General features: G+C 35.2%; 1 protein-coding gene across 4 annotated transcripts in view; it reads right to left on the bottom strand.

Moving 5' to 3' along the window:
• ZNF292 (zinc finger protein 292) overlaps nt 1-23,853 on the bottom strand; it is a 92,187-nt gene that overhangs the window by 9,754 nt on the left and 58,580 nt on the right. For 3 of the 4 annotated variants that reach the window (XM_070223537.1, XM_023650772.2, XM_070223538.1), the window contains 3 exons: nt 15,343-15,545; nt 9,520-9,656; nt 6,803-6,944 (listed from right to left, as the gene is read on the bottom strand). In XM_070223537.1, the coding sequence (XP_070079638.1) occupies nt 6,803-6,944; nt 9,520-9,656; nt 15,343-15,504 (441 nt within the window). In that variant the 5' untranslated portion in view covers nt 15,505-15,545. The remainder of the gene's footprint in view (nt 1-6,802; nt 6,945-9,519; nt 9,657-15,342; nt 15,546-23,853) is intronic. The other variant, XM_070223539.1, reaches the window with a different exon arrangement.

The following is a 23,853-nucleotide window of genomic DNA, read 5'->3' as shown; positions in this document are numbered from 1 at the left end:
AATCATCTACCAGCTAGGCAAACTTGGAAGTTATTTAACTTCTCTGACCTTTCATATTCCATTTATAAAACAGAGATCAAAACAGCATTTAAACTTCATAAAATTGCTGTGAGCATTAATGGATATTATGTATCTCAAGTACCTGGCACAGTTTAGTATAATGCTTGGCACACAGTAAGCGATCAATAAATGTCATTAACTTTATCGCAAATCTCACTTCCTAAGTTTGTATTTGTAATCCTCTGGAAACAAATCCTCTCAACCCAATTACAAAACTGAGAATGTCTCCATATTTCCTAACTTAGTAACGTAAGGAGATTTTCACTTTTAACAGACTATAAAGTTACTCGATCCTTAATAGTGGGGATTCTAGTTCAATCAGAAAATTGAATGCCAAATCACTTACCTCATGGCTGAACCAGCTTAAGAATTAGGAGCAGGAGGAGACACAATAAACTTTTTTCCTTTTGACTGAGCATCTTGAACTATTATAAGATAGCAGTAATGAAAGTTAAGAGTCATTTGAAAGATACTGGGTTTTAAAAGGGAACATAAATATGTGAGAAATAAACCAGCCACAAGATGTGGCTACATTCATAGGTATGGAATATGTGTGATATAAGATCAAAAGGCAAGAAAGAAGTCAAAAAAGGTGATAGGGTATTTTCATAGATAAAGAAGGAAATAAAATATTTTACACTACAACAGAAGCTTAGATTTGTAGGCCAAAAGGAGAGTGAGGGAAGGAGGCTCGGACACTGAACGGGTCCTGACTTTAGGAAAAGCAAAGGCACAAAGACCAAGAAGAAAATGGACAAGAATAGATATGAGACCTATTTTTTAAAAGTGACAGTGAAGAAAGGCCAACTAGGAAAGAGGAGGGACCATATGGTTGTCTCCAGCTCTTACATAAACTTATATAGTTATTTTATATAATTTTGAGAGAGATCTGAGCCAGAAAACTTCTACAAAAAACATTTGCCCCTAACAGCCTTAGGGGCTATTGATAATAGTAGACAATTAGGCCACTCCTCTGTTATAATATGAAAGAAAAAGACATGGTCAGTGAAGCCACATATGAGAGAGAGGAGGACTTGAAGAAAGAAGTTTTGGAGGAATCAAAGGTCAAGTCAACCATAAAGATGATCTGAAGTGATAATGAAAGCCTATGTCAGAAAGACTGGTAAATACATAGAGGGAAAGAATTCTGGAAAACGCTGTACTTATTTAGAAAATTCAGGAAATGATGGAGAAAGAATGTCTTCAAGAAATGACTCAGAGAACAGAGGATTTGTAGATGAAGGATATCTGCCTTGAGGAAGGTAACTCTAACTATTTTCTGTCCTATGAATGTTGAGTCCTTTCTCCAGAAATGACAAAAGCTGATTCAAAAATTCTACTTAGGGGCTGGCCTGGTGACACAGCAGTTAAGTGTGCACATTCCGCTTCTCGGCGGCCCAGGGTTTGCTGGTTCGGATCCTGGGTGTGGACATGGGGCCGCATGACAAGCCATGCTGTGGTAGGCGTCCCACATATAAAGTAGAGGAAGATGGGCACGGCTGTTAGCTCAGGGCCAGTCTTCCTCAGCAAAAATAGGAGGATTGGCAGTGGTTAGCTCAGGGCTAATCTTCCTCAAAAAAAAAAAAAATTCTACTTATTGCTTAGAAAATACAACTAAAATTATTTCAGAGAGGAACTCAACTGACATTTCTATTCTAATACAGTCTGCTACTGGATACCATGGTTCATTTTAATGCATTCAGGGCAAACAGCTTTGAATAAATTTGCTTAAAAACATCTCAATGTTGTAAATAAATTTAAAAGCTCAACAAATAATACCAATAAAATAAACAATATCAAGATTTTTATTCTTCTGAGTTTTCATCTTTGAGTGTGTGACTGAAAATTAGGTTTACAGACAATATTTAAATCATAAACTGGTTTATGTAACAAGTGTGTTTTTAAAGATGAGTTTGAAATCACAATTTCCTATAAAAACAATGTGATTAAACAAGTAACTAGCCAATAAAAATCTACTTAATAACATCAGTTAATGAAAGTACTGATAGCACTAGCTAGAACTTACGAGTCACAAGGAGCAGAAAGCTAAGTGATGTCATTCAGGGGAGGGATAGAGACTTATCCCCCTTTCTGGAACTAGTACAGCACCAGGCAAGCTTCTGAAAAAAGGCAAGCTTTTATCTTTGGTACCTGCTTTTCTGCTCCTTCCCTCTGGCTGCCTAGTAACCCTGACCCAAAGCTAAGCAAGGCTTACACACTGATATTAGTTCCTCATGTCCATCCCACCCAGCCCTTCTCCATCCACCTATAGCATCATGTCTTACCTTGCTTTAAACTTCTTAAATGGTTACCTATGTATTTCGGAATTAAATATAACCTTCTTAGCATGGAATATAAAAGGGCCTTCACAATCTGACCTACGTTTCATCTGGTCTAGCCTCATCTTTTATCTTTCCCCCTACCTAAATAGCCTATATTCCAAGCAAACCGGGCTAACTTTATTTTCCCAAATACGCCATTCTCTCCCATGCCTTGATACCACTTGTGATATTGTAATATAATAAGAAATATATATTTTGGTCTTCAACCACAGTTCCTAGCAGATAGCTCCTAAAACCTTTGTAATTTTCTAAGTGATAAGAGCTACAGGGGCATCTTCTGTTCCCAGCTCCTGAAATAGCTCCTGCCTTATAGATGAAAGGGGTGTTTTTTGTTATTCATAATAAGGTCCTTTCACTCACACCAGAGTTTATTTTAATGAGGTGACTTTTGGAAAGCCCCTACATAACTGTGGCAGGAGTTATCTAGGTTGCCAGGGGAATCGACGTGTGATTAGTGGTTGGAACTTTCAGCCCTCCACCCCCAAGGAAGGCAGAGAGGCTGGAGGTTGCATCAATCACCAATTACCAATGACTTAATCAATCATGCCTACATAATGAAGCCTCCATCAAAACCCCAAAAGAACTGGGTTCAGGAAACTTCTGGGTTGGTAAATACATGAAGACTGGGGAGGGTAGCTTACCCCTTCCCCCTACCTTTCCCTATGCATCTCTTCCATCTGGCTCTTCCTGAGTTGTATCTTTTCATAATAAATGGGTAATCTGGCACATAAACTGTCTTCCTGAGTTCTGTGAGCCACTCCAGCAAATTAATCGAATTCAAAAAGGGGGCATGGGAACCTCTGATTTAGAGCCAGTTGGTCAGAAACACAGGTGACAACCTGGACTTGCAACTGGTATCTGCAGTGGGGGGAGGGGGTAGTCTTCTGGGACTGAGCCCTTAACCTGTGAGATCTGATGCTATCTCCAGGTATCTAAGTATCAGAATTGAGTTAAACTGCAGAACACCCAGCTGGTGTCTGGAGAATCAGAGAACTGCTTGGTATGGAAAAAAATCCCCACAAATTTGGTGACCAGAAGTATTTAGTGAGTAGTGAATGGAGGAGAAAACAGTTTTTTCTTTATACCACTTCACACGCTTTTTCTGTTAACTAGAACACTCTCCCCTCCCACTTTGTCTGGCCATCACTGAGAGTCAAACAGACAAGTGGGTTAGATGGCCCACTTCTTTTAATCATTCAGCACCTACTTTATACCAGGTACTGTGCTAAGTAACGTGTGAGTCTTAACATTCCACTGTGATAGAAAGGTCTATACTACATTGCAACTGTTTGTGGGTCTCCATCAACAGACTATGAAATCCTTTAGGGCAGGGCTATATTTTTCAATTCTTTTGACATCAGGGGTCTAGGAAAAAGCATGAATAAAAAGCCGGACCCAGCTTCTGCTCCATTTCCTTTGCAGATGTCAATTAGAGTTTAAGAAGGACACAATTATTTTAAGTTAATATGTAACTGGACAATAGTCTTCAACAAGTCCTGGAGTTTTGAAAAAAAGAGGGCTACCAGTTAACCAAAATCACTTAACCTTGAGGCTAAATTTCATCATGTGAAAAATGAGGAGTTACACTAGAACCCAGTCACTACAGGATAACTTTAAGGCCTCTTTCTGTCCTAAAACAAGAATAACTATGACTCTAGTTTTAAGATAAAAGCCCTCTCTGCTTGATTAGATTTCAGAAAGTAAAAAACAAAGGAGAAAAATTTTATGCAATGAGAAACAAGATTCCGGGGAGGGAGCAATTACCATGTTACACATTATCCTCCTCAATAAGTCTGCTCCCCCGGCCAACCTCCCCAAGCTTTTAACTGCCTTTCTATGTGCTTTACCTCTGAACTCAAACTCAAAGTAGAAAAGTACTACTCAACAGAACTGCCTTCAACGATGGAAATATTCTTTATCCTGTGCTCTTCAATACGGTAGTCACTAGCTACATGGGGCTACCGAGCACCTAAAATGTGGCAATTGTGACTGAAGAATGGAATTTCAAATTTTACTTAATTTAAATTAAACAGCCGTAAGTGGATAATGGCTTCCATAATGGACAGTGTAGCTCTTGTCCAAGTGTTCTCCCCTCTCCAAGACTGCTTCCTTATGAGTGGCGTGTAAGGTTGAGGGAGAGCCATTTTTTGTAACCTCGTCGATTCATCTGATTAACCAAAGTGGTTAAGGTTACTAGGTGGTCAACAGCAAGTCAAGATTTATACCTAGTTTGTCAGGTTTCGAGTTTCAAGTCCCTTCTACTGTGCCATGCTGCTCTTTAAGTTAGATATAAAGCAGTGGCACAACCTGTTTTAAAATAGCATAGTAATTTCCTAAGAAACTTACAACTGTTTTAAGTTTTTTTAGGGGCTGGCCCTGGTGGCATAGTGGGTAAGCTCATGTGCTTTGCTTCCCTGGCCCAGGGTCTGTGGCTTTGGATACTAGGTGCAGACCTACAAACCACTCATCAAGCCATGCTGTGGCAGCATCCCACATACAATATAGAAGAAGATTGGCACAGATCTTAGCTCAAAGCCAATATCCTCACCAAGAAAAAAGAAAACCTTAAGTTTTTTAAAAAAATTGCTGCACCACAATATATAAGATGAAAAATCAGGATGAGTTAACAGGGTTGATAGAGAAAAACTGGAAAGCGGAAGGATTAATTCCTGTTCTTTACTCTTGAAAATTAAATTATTTCAGGAGAGAAAAATGAAGATACATATAAGATTTATTGACTACAGATTTTAAAAGGTATTTTTAAAGGGGGATAGGAGAGTGTCTTGTGGTCTTTCCTTTCACAAAAAATTATACATTAACTTAAAAATACTTCTTGTCATGCTGCATCCCAGTTTTCAAGGATTCCTAAAAACTGTCTGGCATCTCATTCTATGCAATGGTAACATCCTTGGAAACTATCTTCTGTGTACAATGAAAATGGAAACCAAGTGCATTCTTACAGGGTTACTGTAAGAAAATAAATTAATTTTGTAAAAGCTGGCTTATGATTTAGTTAATAAATAAATGGGAACACATATCTCTGCTCGTCCCTTCCCTCTTCAGTTGTGTCTAATCTACTGTTTACTCTGTTAATCTACTGTTCCATCTGTAAAGTGTTTCTATTTCAATGACTAGGTTTTTTTAATTAAAAGTTCTTTCGACTTTTTAAAATCTGCTTGGTCATTTTCATAGTATCTTTCTTTCTCATGCTTTAATTCCTTATTCTGTCTTAAATATATGTAATTTATAGTTTTTGTCCTGGCATGTCTAATTCTACTGTTACTTCTCTCTGCTAAAATTCCCTCATGGCCAACTGTTTCATGTTTTGTAAATCTTGATCATGAACTCACTTAAGTAGGGCTTTATACGAGAATCCTGCATTGAGGGTACGTCCCTCCAAAGCAGTTCTGTATCTGCTTCTGCTAGGTACCCCATATATATACCAGGCTAGGACTCCATCCTTACCTTCTTAAACATTCCTTACTCGGCATGGGGATTCCTGGACTATACAGGCAGAGTAAATTTGGACCCTAAATCTGTGTGAGGGCAGACCTAAGGTTACTACTTCTTAGAGGAAACATTTTCTCCTCTGACCCACAACCCAGTCAGACATGCACAAAGTTCCCTATCATCCATCTGTGTGAGCAATATTTTTCTAGTCTGCTTTTTAAAACATTACAGAACTTCACCGATTCAGGGAGGGAGAAGGGGGACATAGAGCTCAGTTCTAACACCCCAATTTGAGAGGGCCCAAGATCTTATTTCCTAACCCCATACAGCTATCTACTGTCCCTGTGTAGATATTAAAACTTAAACCCTTTGATTACTGTAACTAGTAACATATCCCAATGCCCATCAGGCTAGGAAAGGCCCAGCATCAGCTCAAGCTTTATGCTCCAGTTTTTAGGTTCCTCTTCATTTTGAGCTTAGAGATTTCCCTGATATTCTCACAATCTCAGGTGCTATACATTAAAAAAGACATTCATTTTATTTTATCAAGTATTTCTGGGTGTTTTGTAGAAGAAGGATTTTCAGATAATGTAATCTGCCAGACTGCTAGCAAAGGAAGCTATCTCTATATTTCTCTTTACACTCTAAAGTTCTATAGAGCCAAATTATCAAAATAATATAACCTCTAGGAATAAAAACTATAGAATGATAAAACACAAGTATTATGTATATTACTTTTCTTCAGGCTAAGAGCTAGCCCTGGCTCTCATTTGCATTTTTAGGTTTTTCTATAACAAATGTCTTTAACCAATAGGAAATTTAATGTTGAAAGCACTAAATGAAATAAACAAAAATCACTGGAAAAGGTGCCAAAATAATACAGTTAAAGTTTTTTATTAAAGGTAATTTATATATTTTAAATTAAGAAAAGATACCTTGATTATTCTTACCTCTGAATTAATAACTTTAATCAGGAAGAAAATGTGATATACCGTCTTGGTTAACAAAGAAAGTTGACGACATCTTTCTAGGTACACCTGTATAGATGGTTCTACTCTTTGCTGTAATTTACTCCAAAAGAGAGTGAGTTCCCTGAAAAATAAAAAAAGTATAAAAAGTAAGTTGGAGCAGTAATGTAATACTCAGGGACTATGTCAGTCCAGTCATTATATTTGAAATTAAAACTGGTTTTAGATTCCAATTCCACATGTGGAATTAAGTTCAAAAGCAAGAAAACAGATCTCAATTTTCTAGAGACTAAATAAAATCAGGATACATAAGTTATCATTTTATTAATATTTTTCAATCTCAGACAGAGAAGCACTACCTTTTATTAAGAAAGCAGCTGACATTTAAACAAGTTGTACAAATGGTAACTTTGAGTCACACCTGAACTTGAATAAGAAAGTGCAAAATGTGTGTGAATACATAAAATGCATCAATGGCAAAATGGTTTTTAAAAAGCATTTAATTTTTATCTTCTAACAAATTTAAAATTAACCAACTTAACTGGTCAATTAAATTTCAATTGGTTATTATTAGATAAATATTAAGAATCAATGACACAGAATCAAGAATTAACTAATCTCAATCTGTGCCACAGCAGTGAAACCATAAAAGAAATTTTGAAAAATGAACTTTGACATTTACTTCAAATGCAATTACAATGTATTTTTCATAGCAAACAATCCTACTGAAATGATGAATTTTCTTCCCTTTAACCTACTGTCCTGTTTCTCCTCTGTCCTCTATAGCTAACCTCCACAAAAATCTTCTTCCTTGCTTCAACTTTTTCACCAAGTCTTCTCCACAATAAAAGCCTTTCCTATTAGTATTTCCTCAGTTTCCACTCCAAGGAACTCTGCCCTTTTCACTACCCGCTTGAATCACTAGCTTATTTACTGGATTTTAACCTATATACTGAAGACTTCAAAATCTGTCTCCTCACTTTCACCTCTCTAGTTTTTATAAGACTGCTCCACTTTGATTTCTGAAACCTGAACCCTAACGTATGAAAGAAGATGATCAACATTCTTTCCTAGTCACCATCTTTCTAATTTAATGCCTCGTTATCACTGACCTTATCAGCCTCTGCATTTTATTATCCTACTGTCATCCTCAACATTTCTTTCACCACATTCCACATCCATAAGGAACCCTTCATAACTTCCCAGGTAGACTATTTACTGGCTTTCTAGTTGAGTTTCCTATCTCAACCCAACTTGCTGTACTGCCACGTCCTCCCCCAACTCTGCCCTCATCATTCAGCCCCAATCCATTCTCAACCTCTTGGCTTAAACGGTTTTTCTTAAACATAAACTTCTATTTCATCCTCCTCCTACTTGAGGGCTTATAATAGACTGCTTTTGCTTGCCATATAAAATTCAGACTTTGATGGTTTTTTTAATAGGGTTTTGTGTGTGTGTGTGTGTGTGTGTGTGTGTGTGTGAGAGGAAGATTGGCCCTGACCTAACATCTGTTGCTAATCTTCCTCTTTTTGCTTGAGGAAGACTGTCGCTGAGCTAACATCTGTGCCAACCCTCCTCTATTTTATGCGGGACGCTGGCAGAGCATGGCTTGACGAGCAGTGTTAGGTCCATGCCCGGGATCCAAACCTACGAACCCTGGGCTGCTGAAGCAGAGTACAAAATTAACCACTCTGCCACCAGGCTGGCCCCTGATGCCTTTTTTAAATGAGTGTAACACATTCATTTCTTAGTTATCACTGATATTTATGTTATATAGGAAATCTACCTGTCCTCAATAAATACATGTTATTTATTCTCCCCTTCAGAAGCTTTCCTCCTGCCTTTTATATCAATCCTCTCTGTATTGCATATACAATTTTTCCTTCATAACAAAGGTCAACTGCTCAGAAAACCTTTATAATTATGAATTTTACTATTCTTTGATTACACAAGCACTTACTTAGATTGCCTGTTCTATATTCATTTGTATGCCATATATCACTTGGTAAATATTCTTAAATGTCAGAATGCCGAAACCTAAATTTTTCTTTTGTGTTTCCATAACACCAACACAACACTGAAAACTAATAATGCTGCTGACTGACCAGATAAATTGCCAGTTTTAGCTAACACTAATTTAAGACAGCTGATGCTAAGTGTTTGCGTTAACTAAAGTCAACACCTGTTAGTTGTATCCTCCCAAAGGATTATATAATAATAACAGGCTTTGCATACCTGGAAATGTACCATATAAAGAAAGAAAAATGTGCATTGAAGAAGTTAGTGAAGTAGAATGATATTTCATAAATGAAAAATGAACTATATTTCCATACATAAATGACTAGCAGCTAGTTGTATGCAGAGGAAAATAGGTTACTTACATATCTGAAAAAATTTTTATTGTGGCAATAGACAAAACAAACCTTTCTTTCATCTTCCAACATTTAAAAATTTCCTGATCATTATATGATCATTATTAGTATACTAAGGAGTTGTGTAGTCCTTAATACAAAAAGTTTTTAAAGTTATAAACTACTTGACAACCAGTTTGACAGCATGTAATACCTGAAAATAAGCTTTCTGTCCTGATGAGACTTAAAAAGATTTTAAAAAATATGTTCTTAAGCTATCTGAATTCTCACAACCTATCTTGTATTCTTATTTAATAAACTTTTCTTCACAAAAGAAAATCAACTCACCAGGCACAGTACATATCTCCTTGCTGGAGCTGACGTGATAAAAATGCTGTACACAAGACAAGAGCATTTTTTTCATCACCCTCAGATTCTAAGTTACAGATCATTTCTAGTGCATCTTTGCAATCAACTTCCGAAATCTACAGAAAAAGGATATAGAAATATGCCATAAAATGGTTTTATATTAGGATATATAGTAATATACTTTAAATCTTTCATTAGATATTTATAGATCATATTTATCAGTAAAACCTCATCAACTCATACACTGTGAGTTCATAATTTGTCATTACTGGGCTGCAGTTTAAAGAAATTATCTTTCTTCAAGTCAGAGAACCAACTCTATTCAAGAACTTTACAAGCATTCATTTACATGTACATAACTAATGCTAATTACAAGCTCCCATTACCCATTAAATCAGGTCTATAATTCTGAAAAAGAAAAGCTTCAGTAGTTATATTTTCCCCCCTTTATCTAGTATTTAAAAAGCATTAGAATCAGCAGAAAGACACAGAGAGGTCTACTGGATATAGGCTAATAAAATGTCTATTCATCTCAGGGAAAAAAGTATAATGTGAAACATTTTATGTAGCTATACCACTTTTAAATTAAGCTTACCTCAGTTTTCTATAAATCTCCATTATTTTTCCTTTCATATAAATATAAATTCATATAAATTCTCAAAGCTTATCAACAGTCATGCATGCATTAAGTATAACCTAGATGAAGTCAACTTGCTTCACTTTATGCACTTACATCTATTGCTTTTTTTTAAATTAAAATTTACTACCTCATTACAATGATTTACTACATAAAACAGAATTTACCTATGATCTCTACAAGCATTTGCTGTAAGACAAGGGTGTGACAAATCACACACAATCACAAATCAGTGGAGTTCCACAGAATAGAAAGATTAATTTCAACGTGGTACAACTGACAAATGGCAAAAAGAAGACTTGAAGACCAATACAAACCATTAACACCCACATACCACAGAGGAAACCATGCCCTCTTGGTTGATCTTTTATCTCTCCTCATCAATTTTTGAGTGTAGGAAAAGTGAGTGTGTGTGTGTGTGTGTGTGTGTGTAAAATGTAATGTGTTTAGGATTGAACAAGTGTCTAAATGAAGATATGAGTAATCATGGGGTCCATCTCTGATAATGAGGATAAAGACTGCATAGACTCAGAGATTCCATTTTATACATTAAATTGGGCTAGAAAACACTAAGACAAGAAAAGACTCAACTCTGAATCTGTGTGTTTAACAACAAGGATTTCTTACAGGAAGCATGAAGTTAGTAGCAGAGTTACGACTGAAACCTAAATCTTGGCACTCCCTGGTTCCCTGGTGCAGTGTTCTTTCTGCTACTCCCCTGTCTGCCTCTTTCTTACAAATCTTTTCTATAAGTGACCCCATTTAAACAAATAATTAAAAAAAAAGGGTGAACAATACAGTTATAAATATTTTCAAATATCTACAATACGCTAAACGCATTGTAGGACATTACATATATTATTATTTAATCATAACTATTCTACTAGGTAGGTATTATCATTAACATTTTACACATAATGAATATGGGGTTCAGAGAAATTATGTAATTTACCCAAGTTACAACAGTTAGTTAAGTGGTAGAGCCACAAATTCAATTGTCTGACTGACACCGAAGACCTATTCTCTTTCCATTTCATCACAGAATCTTTTAGGAAAAGTTGTGTTAACTTTAAACAATTACCCTGGGACGCCCATGCCGACAAAGAGGACGTCAATCCATGAGTTCTGTTTACTTTTTCATAAGATGTTAACAGTAACAATAACAGCAACTACTATTTATTAGTGCTTCTTTAGAAACAGCATTGCTAAGCAGCACAACAGCTTGCTGGTAGAGAGCACTTCTTTTTAGAGATAAGGCTCAGAGAGGTTAAGTTACTTGCTCAAAGTCACATGCCTGGTTAGTGGCAGCGTTAAGACTTTATCCAGGTCTAGCTTCAAAGTCTGTGCTCCTTCCCAAACTCCACATGCACAAGAATACTGTGGCCTTTTATTTCTAAATATTGACTTTTACGTGTTTCAGATTTAACAAAAATTCTTGTTTCTTGAAACTCTGATTTATTTTGAATCTGATCATTTCTTTTTCTTCTTCTAAAACCTAGTCATTCTTCTTGAATGCTCAAATGATGCAAAATGTGTACATTATGCATATGGAAATTTATTTTCCCAATAATATTACCTATATTAGCTTATATTTAATAATTTTTTAAAAACACTGTATGTAAAGTAGCCTCTATATATTTATTCACATATATACATATACCAACTGAAACATTTGCTATATTCAGTAATACAGAACATCTCACTTTTTACAGGTATACTAAGGAAACAATTTTTACTGTGCACTTGATAGCCTTCATTTCCCTGATTTGCCACTAGATGGCCCTCTCGAAAAAAATATGACACTAAAGAGAATGACAGGGAAAATGAAACCATATTTAAACTAACGAATGGCTGAAGTGAAATTGTGAAACTGAGATACAGGTCAACTATAGCCATCAATGAACAAGAATAATTTTTAAAATCCAAGGTAGCATAAGGTAGGGATTATCAATATATTAGTGATATAGGGACTATTTATATATTATGGATATCTATTCTCCGTGGCCTTGAAAAATGAGCAAAATTTAAATACCAGAAAGTTAAAAATCTGAATTAAATATTTAAAGTTTTAAATGTTTGTTAAAGACATACTATGCTAAATCCCTTTGTAAAGCAGAGAAATCATTTCAAAAATGTGAATGATTTTTATGTTTTAATATGGCTGTTCATGCCAGGTAGGTATTCAAAAAATATAAAACACTTCATCAATATTTTATGTACATTTACCAAGTGTTCTTTTCAAATGTATTAACTCTAATCACATTTCAAGAACAGTCTTTTGCTTATCAAAATAAAACTGCTTTCCAATAAGAAGAGAACTTAAATAGTAAACCTGTCATACTAAGAAAATGGAAAATCAAATAATGAGCTATTATTTTTAACTCTCATGCTAGCAAAGATTTAAAAGACGAATAATCTCTAGTGTCAGGAAAGAAATTTCATATGCTGTTTATGGCAGTATAAACTGGCATAATCTTTTTTTGGATGGTAGTAGTGTCCTATTAATTCAAAATGTGTAGATTGTTCAATCCAGCAATTCCACTTCTAGAAATCTATTCTACCAGTACACTCCCAATGAGAATGAAAGGATGTATGTACAAGGCTACAATTTCAATGTCTCCCAGCCTGGCTAAAGATATTATAAATCCATGCTACATAATTATGCGACCATTGGAAAGAATGAGGTTGATCTATACATAATGATATGCAAAGACATCTAAAATAAGGGGGAAAAGTGACTAGCAGCCAGGGGGTATGTATGTTTTAAGTATATAAAAATATATATGTGCAGAAAATTGTCAGAAAAGTTATCTATCAAATTTCAAACTGAATAATTACTAAAGGGAGTATTAATTGGGGGAAATGATGGTTAGAGAGACACAAGATAGACGACTTTACTTTTTAAACTTCTATGTTTAATGACAAAACCAATAGAAATACTGGATCTAAAGTAACACTGCTAACTTCATTTTTATACCTATACCAAGAATCCAGGCCAAAGCTCCTTCCAGAGGCCATCTCTCTCAGCCCCATTCCTGTGCCATCTATCAGGGCTAGCTGCTATTTCTATCATATTGAAAGGATCCTGGGAAATAATCAATCCCTTGCCTACTGGCTCACTTGGACAAGGACTTCCTCAAAAGGACCAAAGATTCAGGCCATAGTTGACTCTTTCCAACATCTATTCCCACCATATTCTAAGGAATAGGTAAAAAACTCAAATGCTTACTAGAACCAAACAGGTAAAGGAAAGGAATGAAGAGGGTCATGTGAGAGAGAGAGAAAGAGAGAGCGCGCACGCACGCGAGCGAGTGAGCGAAAGAGACAGCGTATCTCTTCTGAAGGGATAATGCCTTTGGGCAACTATTCCAAAGGGACTACCTTCCCTTGGATCAGAAATAATAAGAAAACTTACTTCACATGGAACAATGAAGAACAAGTTTCTAGATGTTTGTAATAGAAAAATAAAAGAGTAACCAAACAATCTCTAAGTAAAAAGACACTTTTAACAAGGAATGTATAGACAAATGTATCCTGCCCTGTTCTGCACTATGTGATCCAGTTTCGTTTCTGGGGTAGGTACAGAGATTTTAGTGAACTTTGCTTAAGAACATGGAATCCTTAATTCTACTGCTTAACACGAGAAGGAAAAACCCCATTTCATAGGACCCCAGAGATACCCAGGGTGCTCATAGAGAATTTTCCTGAGGATCTCCCAGAGCAGGCTGGGCTGCTGCTACTCAACTCTGGATAATTAAACCAAAACGGAATTAAGGTTCAGTATTGTAAGATCTTTTGATTATTCAAGAGAGCTAGAAATACAGCTATTCCTGGAGATTACAAATTCACAGACTTTAAATAGGACTTCAAAGCTAACCCAACAACCCTACTACTAGAAGGTATACTTCTTTAGGGCAGGGCCTATGGCTTCTTCACCTTTATCCCCCCTCCCTTCAAGTGCTTAGACTGCACACGAACTTAATAAAAATTGGCTGAAGGAAGGATGGATGGTTGGACAGACTGACTTAAGGGCTGGGACTGAAGTGATAATGAAAGCTTTAGCAGAGCTAAAAAATATCTAAGATGTAGCAGCACAATAAATTTATTTAAGGATTTTTTTAAAACGTTACATTTCAAAGGCTATCTCAAGAAACTTTATACATCTGCCGATTAACTTATCTATATAGTTATTCTGAACTAATAAGAAAACTTTAATTTTCTATTTTGTTCTGATATACAGTGATTAAAAAGCCAATTACCTGAGATAAAAGCGAAATAGTAAAGAAAAAAATGTACAGATTAGCCAATGTCCAAACTAATGACATATTTCCTAGGCTAGAGCCCTTGGCTCCCTACTCCATCCAGCCAGGAGACTGCAAGACATCACTCTTCCCAGTCTCCTCATTATCCTCACCACACACAACAGGTTTATTTCTAATCTTTGTCCAAGCCTATCATCTTCCTCTTCACTTTCTATTCTCAAGAAAAATCACACAATCACCATTATAATTACAACTTCTAACCTCACGTGGGCATTTAGCTTTCTGTCTAAGGTGATTCTTCTTCTGGACTCTCGAAGAAAATAAAGTTTTACATTAAATATGCAAATAAAAATTTATCTTAATATATAGAGATACAGATCTAGATATCTAGATCTATCTATCTATGACTTCCCCACAGGAATGTTTTCTCTGCTTAATACATATATAGATATTAGATAGATAGATATATCTTATGTACCTATCTCTCTATAAAAAACAGAGAAACTATTCCTATGGAGAAGTCATATAAATTCTATAGTTACTTAAATTAGCCAGTTAAAACGATTTGCAAGTATCTTGAAGACAGGTAAAGCTGAAGTAAAGGCCCAAATGCTGACAAATAGAAACATTCTACTAAACTATGAAGCCACCACCATCTTTCCCATAATTTAGCCAAAGCAGTTAAAAGACCCAAATTATTTAAAATAGAAGCTACGTGAAATCAGTTCACATATCATTCTGAAAGATGCTTAGAGTCACTACACAAGAGCATACCAAAAATTTAAGATCGACAATGATCCCTCACTATCTAAGAGAAAGGGAAGTCAAAGACATTCTAATTTAATTAAAAATTAATTTCTTCACTTCAAAAAATAATTACTAACAACAAAAAAACATACTCACCTCTTCGATTAACTTTTCATTTGGTGATGATGTACAAAGACAGACAAGGTAAGTTTGCTTAAAACTACCTTTTGTACCAATCTCTGGATGGTCAGAACACAGCTTTGCTAGAGCAGTTGCTTGACTTAACTGATTTGTTTTGATTAGATGTTTAATTCTCATATCCAACAAGATGGGACCCTCAAAAGCTAAAAATTCATTCACTTTAAAAAACAAGACATAATAGATTATTAACATTTGATAATAATTCATTTGCAATACAAATACTTATAAGGAATATTTTCTTAAAAGCACAGGAACTTTATTTTTATTTTTGCAATTTTCTATTACTGTCAGGCTATCACAAAATACTTGACTTTATACGCAAAAGATTATATTGCTAATTGTTTAAAGATGCATTAAATATTTGTGTCCCTGAAAGTACCATTTAGAATGAGGTGAATTAACTTCCTTTTGATAAAAATAACTTTGCATTAATCTAAGAGTCAGTGTTATTAAAATTATACTAAATTCTTTTTCCCACAGCATTTATTCTTGAATACCAGGGGTTAGCATCTCTAGAAATCTGCAGTGCTAGGGCATTACACACTCATATGGGCAACCATGAAAGGATGTTTGGATAGTCCAGAGGATGAGATTCAACTAATATTGTGTTCAGTAGTGATGATTTATTTTTCATTTTACCAAAGAGAAATATATCTTGCTAAATAGGTGCTTTAGAATGAGTTAAAATAGCTAAAGAAAAATAAATAAGGGGATGAGGGGAGTCTGCTCAAACTTCTGTGGGTCTGTGTTATTTTTAAAACATCAGTTGATAAACCTCAACATTTGCTTAAGACTGACACACAATAAATTTCTATTCTGTTCAAATCTTTGCATTTCCTAGTACTTGGTCTGTTCGACTACAAAGAAGAATTTAACTTTTATTTTTTGTATTTGTGGAGAAGAATTTAAATTTTAACAACTGCAAATTTAAACTTTTCCCTAAGTCTTCTCTACCAGGATGAAAATCACGTTTAAAAATTTACTTGGGGATGGCTAGCCTGAAACCTTTGGAAGGCTTTTAGTAATAAAATCTTTAATATCCTATAAATAAAACACACAATTTCTCTACTTGTGAACAGACTGGCAGACATGTCTAGTAAGTAATTTATGGGTTAGAAGATGGAGAATGAGAGATGTTCTTCCCTTCTTTAAATATCCTTTGCTAGTACCTTTATTTTTTAGATCTAACTGTACTCTACTCCCCTATGAAAAGATTACTCTGTAAGATAGTATGATCATGGTTCCTCAGTATTAAAACCATGACCATCTAAGAAATTTTACACAGAATTCCAAGTTTCATCCTTTCCTTAAAGTCTAAACCTTTGTACCTGCTACTCTCATTCTTTACATGAATGTGAACCAAAAAGTATACATACTGAACAGAGATAAATAAAACTAAATGTATAACTTTCTGGTGCCTCTGACTATATGTCTTACATATACAGGGCATTACTTTCCTTTTTTTAATATCACCTGATGCTATTAGGATAATTATATTACAAATGTCTTTTCACTGTTCAGTTCTGCCAAAGCAAAATCTGTAAAGATTTTAACTGAAAATTTTAAGAAAAATCAAGTTAAGATAAAAGTTATTCCAGTTATAAATCAGTCACAGACTCTAAAAAACAGCTTTAGTTTCCTAACACAATAATTCTCTCAAAAGGAAACTCTAACAATACAAAGTCAGAATTACTTCAAATACTCCCACAAAAACTCATAATCAACAAACTCTGAAGATTACGGCAAAGAAATTATTAAAGGTGGCAAGGATTTAACAAAACTGAAGATAGTCTTAATAGGAGAATCTCAAATAGTCCCTAAAATCTCAAATAGCAGCATGTAAGTTAGAATAACAAATTTTGCAAAATAATTTCTGTGCTAACTCAATGTATAGGAGAATATACGTTAAATTATAAATTTCAAAAACATAGTTGTGTGGATTTCTTTTTTTAAATGAGAAACTACTGCCACACTTAGAACAAAACTGATTTCAAAGAAATACAGACTATTAGAGCCAAAGGGACTTTACAGATCATTTTGTCCAGCTCCATCATTTGGCAGATGAGTAAACTGAGGCTCACAGAAGGCAAGTGACTTCCTGGGGTCAAAAAGCCAGTTAATGACAGAACCAGGACCAGAATAATGGAATCTTCTGACTTCCAGCTTTATACAGTGGTGAGACGAGGAGAAAAAATTCTCATTTGATGAGTGTGTCTACTTCCAATTAGAATGGCACTTTATAGCAGCAAAGAGCTGTGAAGTAGCATTAGCTTTTAAGGGAAAGTAAGTAACGTATTCTGAAGCTCATGATTCAAGTGGATCAAGAGTAGATTACACTCTTAACACTCAATTCAGAACCTATCGAAAGCTTACTGCTCCCCCTCCTTCATTTCTCTTTTGCTGCTTTCCATTTTCCAATTCCTCTGTATCTTTCTCTACTTCTCTCCAATCCAGGACATGCTTTTCCTTATGAGTTATCACATCAACGACTACCTGTTTTAGTGCTTGCTAGACTTAGGAAAAAAGTTTTACGATCTTTATCCTTGAGCAGCTAGTCACAGGAAATTTCATACTCTACCCTGCTTTTGCCACTCTCCCCCCAGAAAAGTTAAAATACCTTGAATTTTAGTTGTGTGTAGCTTTTTAATCTATTTTCTGTATTTATGGACTCGAACAGAAAAGCAGGTTTTATCACATTCAAGCCTATCAAGAGAGCTGGATGACATAAAATAGCAATGTAAATGAATAATATCCAGCCAGTTCAATTAAGAAAGCAATAATGGCATTCTCATAAAATGCCACTTACATAGTATCAAAAAGGAAAATATTAGTTCCTACATTAAAGGTAATTAACTTTAAAAATATTACAATATGTAGGTTGAATTTTTGTGATAAATCATTACATAAATATTAACTGAGTGCATACTATGCACCAAAACTTAAACTAGGTCTTAGATTCCTCCCAAAGTGCAGCCAACTTATTTACTGGGTGCATATTTCTACACCCAGATTCATACACAATTTTCTTCTCAACACCTCCTACTAGGTGTTTCACAAGCATCTCAAACACTGCATACAGAAACTGTCTACCACAGTATGTGTTATCTCAATCCACTCAGTGTGCTCAAGCCAGAAACCTAAGAGTTGGCCTTAAAATGCTCTCTCCTGCCTCCTTCTCACACATATAGCCAATCCACCATCTAATTCTGTCACTTCTAACTCCTGCATCCTCAATCCCATTAAATTTCTCCATCCCTATTCTTACTATTTGCCCTCTCCTCCCAGCTCAAATCATTAAGCTATCAGACCACTCTGCAGCACTCTGCTAGTCTTTTGCATCCACTCTTACTCTCTCCATCACATCTCCACTAAGACCCAGAGTGCTTTTTTTTAAGCACACACTTGATTGTCTTCTCCCAATTTAAACCCCACCAGTGGTTTCCCTTTGCCTTCAAAGGGTAAAATTCCAAAATTCTCATCATGGCCCACATCAATCTGCACCACCTATTCCTTTCTAAAAAATACAATTTGTATTTCCTCTTAAAAGTCAATTCAGCATTTGGGCAAGAACAAGAAATAAAAGGCATCCAAATTGGAAAGGAAAAAGTAAAATCATCTGACTGCAGATGGCATGATGTTATATGTAGAAAACCCTAAAGACTCCACAAAAAAACCGATTAGAACTAATAAATTTAGCAACGTTGTAGGATACAAACATCAAAACAAAAGTAAGTGGCATTTCTATACACAAACAATGGATAATCTGAAAAGGAAACTAAGAAAACAACTCCATTTACAACAGCAACAAAAAGAACAAAATACTTAGGAATAAACCTAACCAAGAAGGTGAAAGACTTGTACACTGAAACCTACAAAAACATTGCTGAAAGAAATTAAAGACTGTTAAAGTCAATGGAAAGATCTCTGTGCTCACGGATTGGAAGACTTAACACTGTTAAGATGTCCAAGTTCCCAAAGCAATCTACAGATTCAATGCAATCCCCATAAAAATCGCAATGGCATTTTTTGCAGAGCTAGAAAAATTTATCCTAAAATTCACAGGGAATCTCAAGGGACCCCAAATAACCAAATAATTTTGAAAAAGAACAAAGCTGGAATATTTTTCAACAAGTAAAGCTGAAAAAGAACTTCCACCACTTCAAAATATATTACAAAGCTACAGTAATCAAAATAGTGTGATACTGGCATAAAGACAAGACATATAAGCAATGCAGTAGAATAAAAAGCCCAGAAATAAACCTTCACACACATGGTCAAAAGAGCTTTGACAAGAGTGCCAAAACCACTCAATGGGAAAAGGACAGTCTTTTCAATAAATGGTGCTGAGAAATCTGGATACCCACATGCAAAAGAATGAAGTTGGACCCTTATCTTACACCATATAAAAAAATTAACTTCAAACGGATTAAAGACCTAAACATAAGATCCAAAACTATAAAACTACCAGAAAAAAAACAAAGAGAAAAAGTTTCAAGACACTGGACCTGGCATTGACTTATTGGATATGACACTAAGTCAGGCAACAAAAACAAAAATAGACAAAAGGGACTACCATCAAACTTGACATTTTGTGCAGCAAAAGACAGAATCAACAGAGTGCAAAAGCTATCTAAACAGAATGGGAGAAAATATTTGCAAATCACAAATCTGATAAGGGGTTAATATCCAGAACATATAAAGAACTCCTACAACTCAACAATGAGAAAACAAATAGTCCTATTAAAAAGTGGGCAAAGGACTTGAATAGACATTTCTCCAAAGATGATATACAAATGACCAACAAGCACATGAAGATACTGAATATCACTGATCATCAGAGAAATGTAAATCAAAACCACAACGAAACAGCACCTCATACCCATTAGAATGGGTACTATCCAAGAAACAGAAATAAGTGTTGTGCAGTACTCGGAACCTTTGTGCACTGTTGATACGGGACTATAAAATGGTGCAAACTCTATACAAAACAATCTGGAAGCTCCTAAAAAAATTAAAAATAGAATTATCATATCATCCTGCTATTCCACTTCTGGGTATATATGAAACAGAATTGAAAGGAAGGTCTTGAACAGATATTTGCACTCCCATGTTCACAGCAGCACTACAGTCATGTGATGCTTAACGATGAAGACATGTTCTGAGAACTGCATCGCTAGGCTATTTCGTCACTATACAAACATCACAGAACCTACTTACAAAAATCTAGATGGCATAGCCTACTACATACCTAGGCTATATGGTACTAATCTTATGAGACCACCGTCATATATGCAATCTGTCACATCCATTACTGACCAAATTGCCCTTATGTGGCACATGACTATACTCACAACAGCCAAGAGGTGGCAGCAATCCAAATGTCCATCAACTGATGAATGAATAAACAAAATATATATATACACACACACACACACACACACATATACACACACACACATAATGGAATCCTATTCATCTTTTAAAAGGAAAGCAATCCTGTCACATGCTATAATATGAACCTTGAGGACATTATGCTAAGTAAAATAAGCCAGTCACAAAAGGATAAATATGGTATGACTCCACTTATATGAGCTATCTGAAGTGGTCAAAGTCATAGAAACAAAAAGTAGAATGCTGGTTAACTAGAGGCTGGGAGCGGAGGGTGGGGGGAAATGAGAGTGTTATTTGTCAGAATTTTAGTTTTGCAAGACGAAAAAGTTCTAGAGATCTTTTTCACAACAATATGAATATACTTAACACTACTAAACTATACACTTAAAAATGATTAAATGGTACATTTTATGTGTTTTACCACAATAAAAAAAACGCCTTAGAAATAAATTCAGCATCCTTAGCGAAAAAAATCTAAATTCAGAAATTTAATAAAAACATAACACTTCCACCTCTTCACTGGTTCTTCACCCTAGCTGTACAATTGAACTTCTAAAAAGTACTAATGCCTGGGGCTCACATCCAGAAACCCTAATTTGATTGGTCTGAGGCAGGCCTCCGGCACTGGTGCGTCTAAAAACTCTCCAGGTGATTTAAGCACAGCCAGGACTGACAACCACGTCTCTAGGTAACCGTATTTCAGCATCCGAATTATCAATTAGGGATAGTCTTAATCTTTACCCCACCCCTCACCCTTTCCTGAGGGAACAAGTTACATTTATAAGAAAGAGAATTTTCACTTAAAGATCTCAGAACTTCTTAAATCATGCTGCTTGCTTTTTCATTAAGTCTGAAATTTTATGGTCATAACTGATTTTTTGACACGATTGATATAAAACAGATTAAAAAAATTCCATGTCACAGATGAACCTAATTAATATGCAACACTAACATGTTTTTGTGAAATAAGATTTATTGGTATTACTTTTAATTAAACTGACATTAACAAATACACTTACTAAAACAGAAATAACGTATTTTTCTAAGACGTTTCAAGGAGCCACTGAGTATGTGTTTTAAAATCATTTTTAGTAAAAACGAAAATTTTGGGGTCACTATATTTAATTATATAGTTACACTATAATTAACGTTAACAAAATTAATATAAAATATGTCATCAGCCTGAAATGGGAGAGTGAATACTTTTATAAGCTTATTGTGGTGAAGTTCTATCAGCTTAATTCTATCCAGAGTCACTGATCCTCAAGGATCTAGTTTTACACAAGTAGAAGGCAATCTAATTTAGTAGTGATTTTTAAAAATAAAATCTAAAATGTTCCATTTACTTATTTTTTTAATACCAAGGTCACGTAAAGACAAAGGAGAGGGAAGAAAACAAAGGAAATAAATAGAAGACAAAGAGAAACAAGTTAGGAAAATTATATTTCTGGGAGTACTTACTATATAGTCAGTCTATAAGGTGCTCTTTTTAGTGACCTTCTATAACAAATGTCCTAATATAAAAAAACTGTCAATAGATTTAAGGCTAGGTCTCAGAGTCACCCCTTTGGCATTCTCTATACAGACAGGTAAAGACAGAAATATATAAACACAAATAATATACCAAAAGTGTCAATGAAAGAACTGAGATTTACTATCTGAAAGCAAATGCAGCAGCTGCATTTAATCAGATCTGGCCTCATCCTATTTACCTGGAAAATATTAGTTATCATTTGTTCTTTCCTCCCATCTCCTCTCCCTTTAAAACACCACTGCATCTTACGTATACTAATGTCTGGTAAACCAGGCAGCATTTTTCCCATGTTCACTTCAAAATGCAAAGTTTATTACTGAAATAAAGACTTATTTCCTCATAAAACTCTGAAGGATTTATAAGTACTACGGAAAAGCTTCAGCTTTTAGAAATTTCCTTTGAAAACCAAGGGGTTCTGGAAAAAAAGAGAGAGAACTGTAGGGCTTAAATTCAAGAAAGGACTGGCAAGCTGATAAAAATGCAAATATGCAATTGCAAATTAACCCAATATAGAAGTAGAAGGGGAAGGGCTGAAGGAATTCAGTGCGACTGTAATAGGGAGCTCTCTCTGAGTTTAGATTTTACAATGACACATGTAAAAGAAGGAAAAGCAGGCTCAGGACCAAGGATGCACCATGAGTATCTGAGATCTGGTACCAACCTATGCAAAATGTTATTAAAGCTAAAACCTAAGATGACCCCTAGCTCACCAAAAATGCTGAGAACAATCAAATTAGTGGAGGTGGGTAACCTCTTGAGAAAAGCCTGATGCTTGGGTTTGATTATGTATTATTTATGATGACAGAGAAAAGGAAAATTCCTCTAGTCTTATGATGGTTCTGATAATAAACTTTAGATTGAAAAGGGTAGAACAAACAGTGAGGCAAAGAGAAATAAATGGGGAAATGTAATTTTCAAAATGGAGCTGATGGTAAATTTTGCAAAACTGTAGGCTAGAGGAATAGATATAATCCTGAGTTAAGAGTCTCAAAATTAATTACATTAAAAACATGACTTGTGATTGTTCAGAAAAAGAAGTGTGACTGTTAAAAGCCAAGACAGAGTCACTAAACATAAATTAGGTTACGCTTTTCACAAAAGTTATCTCAAAATGTATCATAGACCCAAATGTTAAAACGCAAAACTACAAAACGTGTAGGAGAAAACAAGAGAAACATCTATATGACCTTGGGTTTGTAAACGAGTTTTTAGAAAACACCAAAAGCATGATCCATTACAGCACAAAGAGGGAATCTTAAGGTATGTAAATTTAAAAAAATTATTTAGGAGGGTGGGGGAACCCAGGATGGAATGGAGAATATAGCAAAATAATTTAACTATATCACAAATGTTATGCAAGAACTTCACTGAAAGAGGTGGGGGAATAAGGTGCCGACCTAACTAACTTTGGATGAGTGGAGTCTCTAAGAATAATGGCAAGAGAAACTGTACACAGCATTGGACTTGATAAAGTTGCTTTCCACAGGGGTACAGGTTATCAATTCTGAAACTACTATACATGTACACTAGGGCTGATTAAG

The sequence above is a fragment of the Equus caballus genome, chromosome 10 (assembly GCF_041296265.1).
Source record: "Equus caballus isolate H_3958 breed thoroughbred chromosome 10, TB-T2T, whole genome shotgun sequence".
NCBI lineage: Eukaryota > Metazoa > Chordata > Mammalia > Perissodactyla > Equidae > Equus > Equus caballus.
The sequence above is the reverse complement of the archived record's forward strand: the minus strand, read 5'-3'. Positions and strand labels throughout refer to the sequence as shown.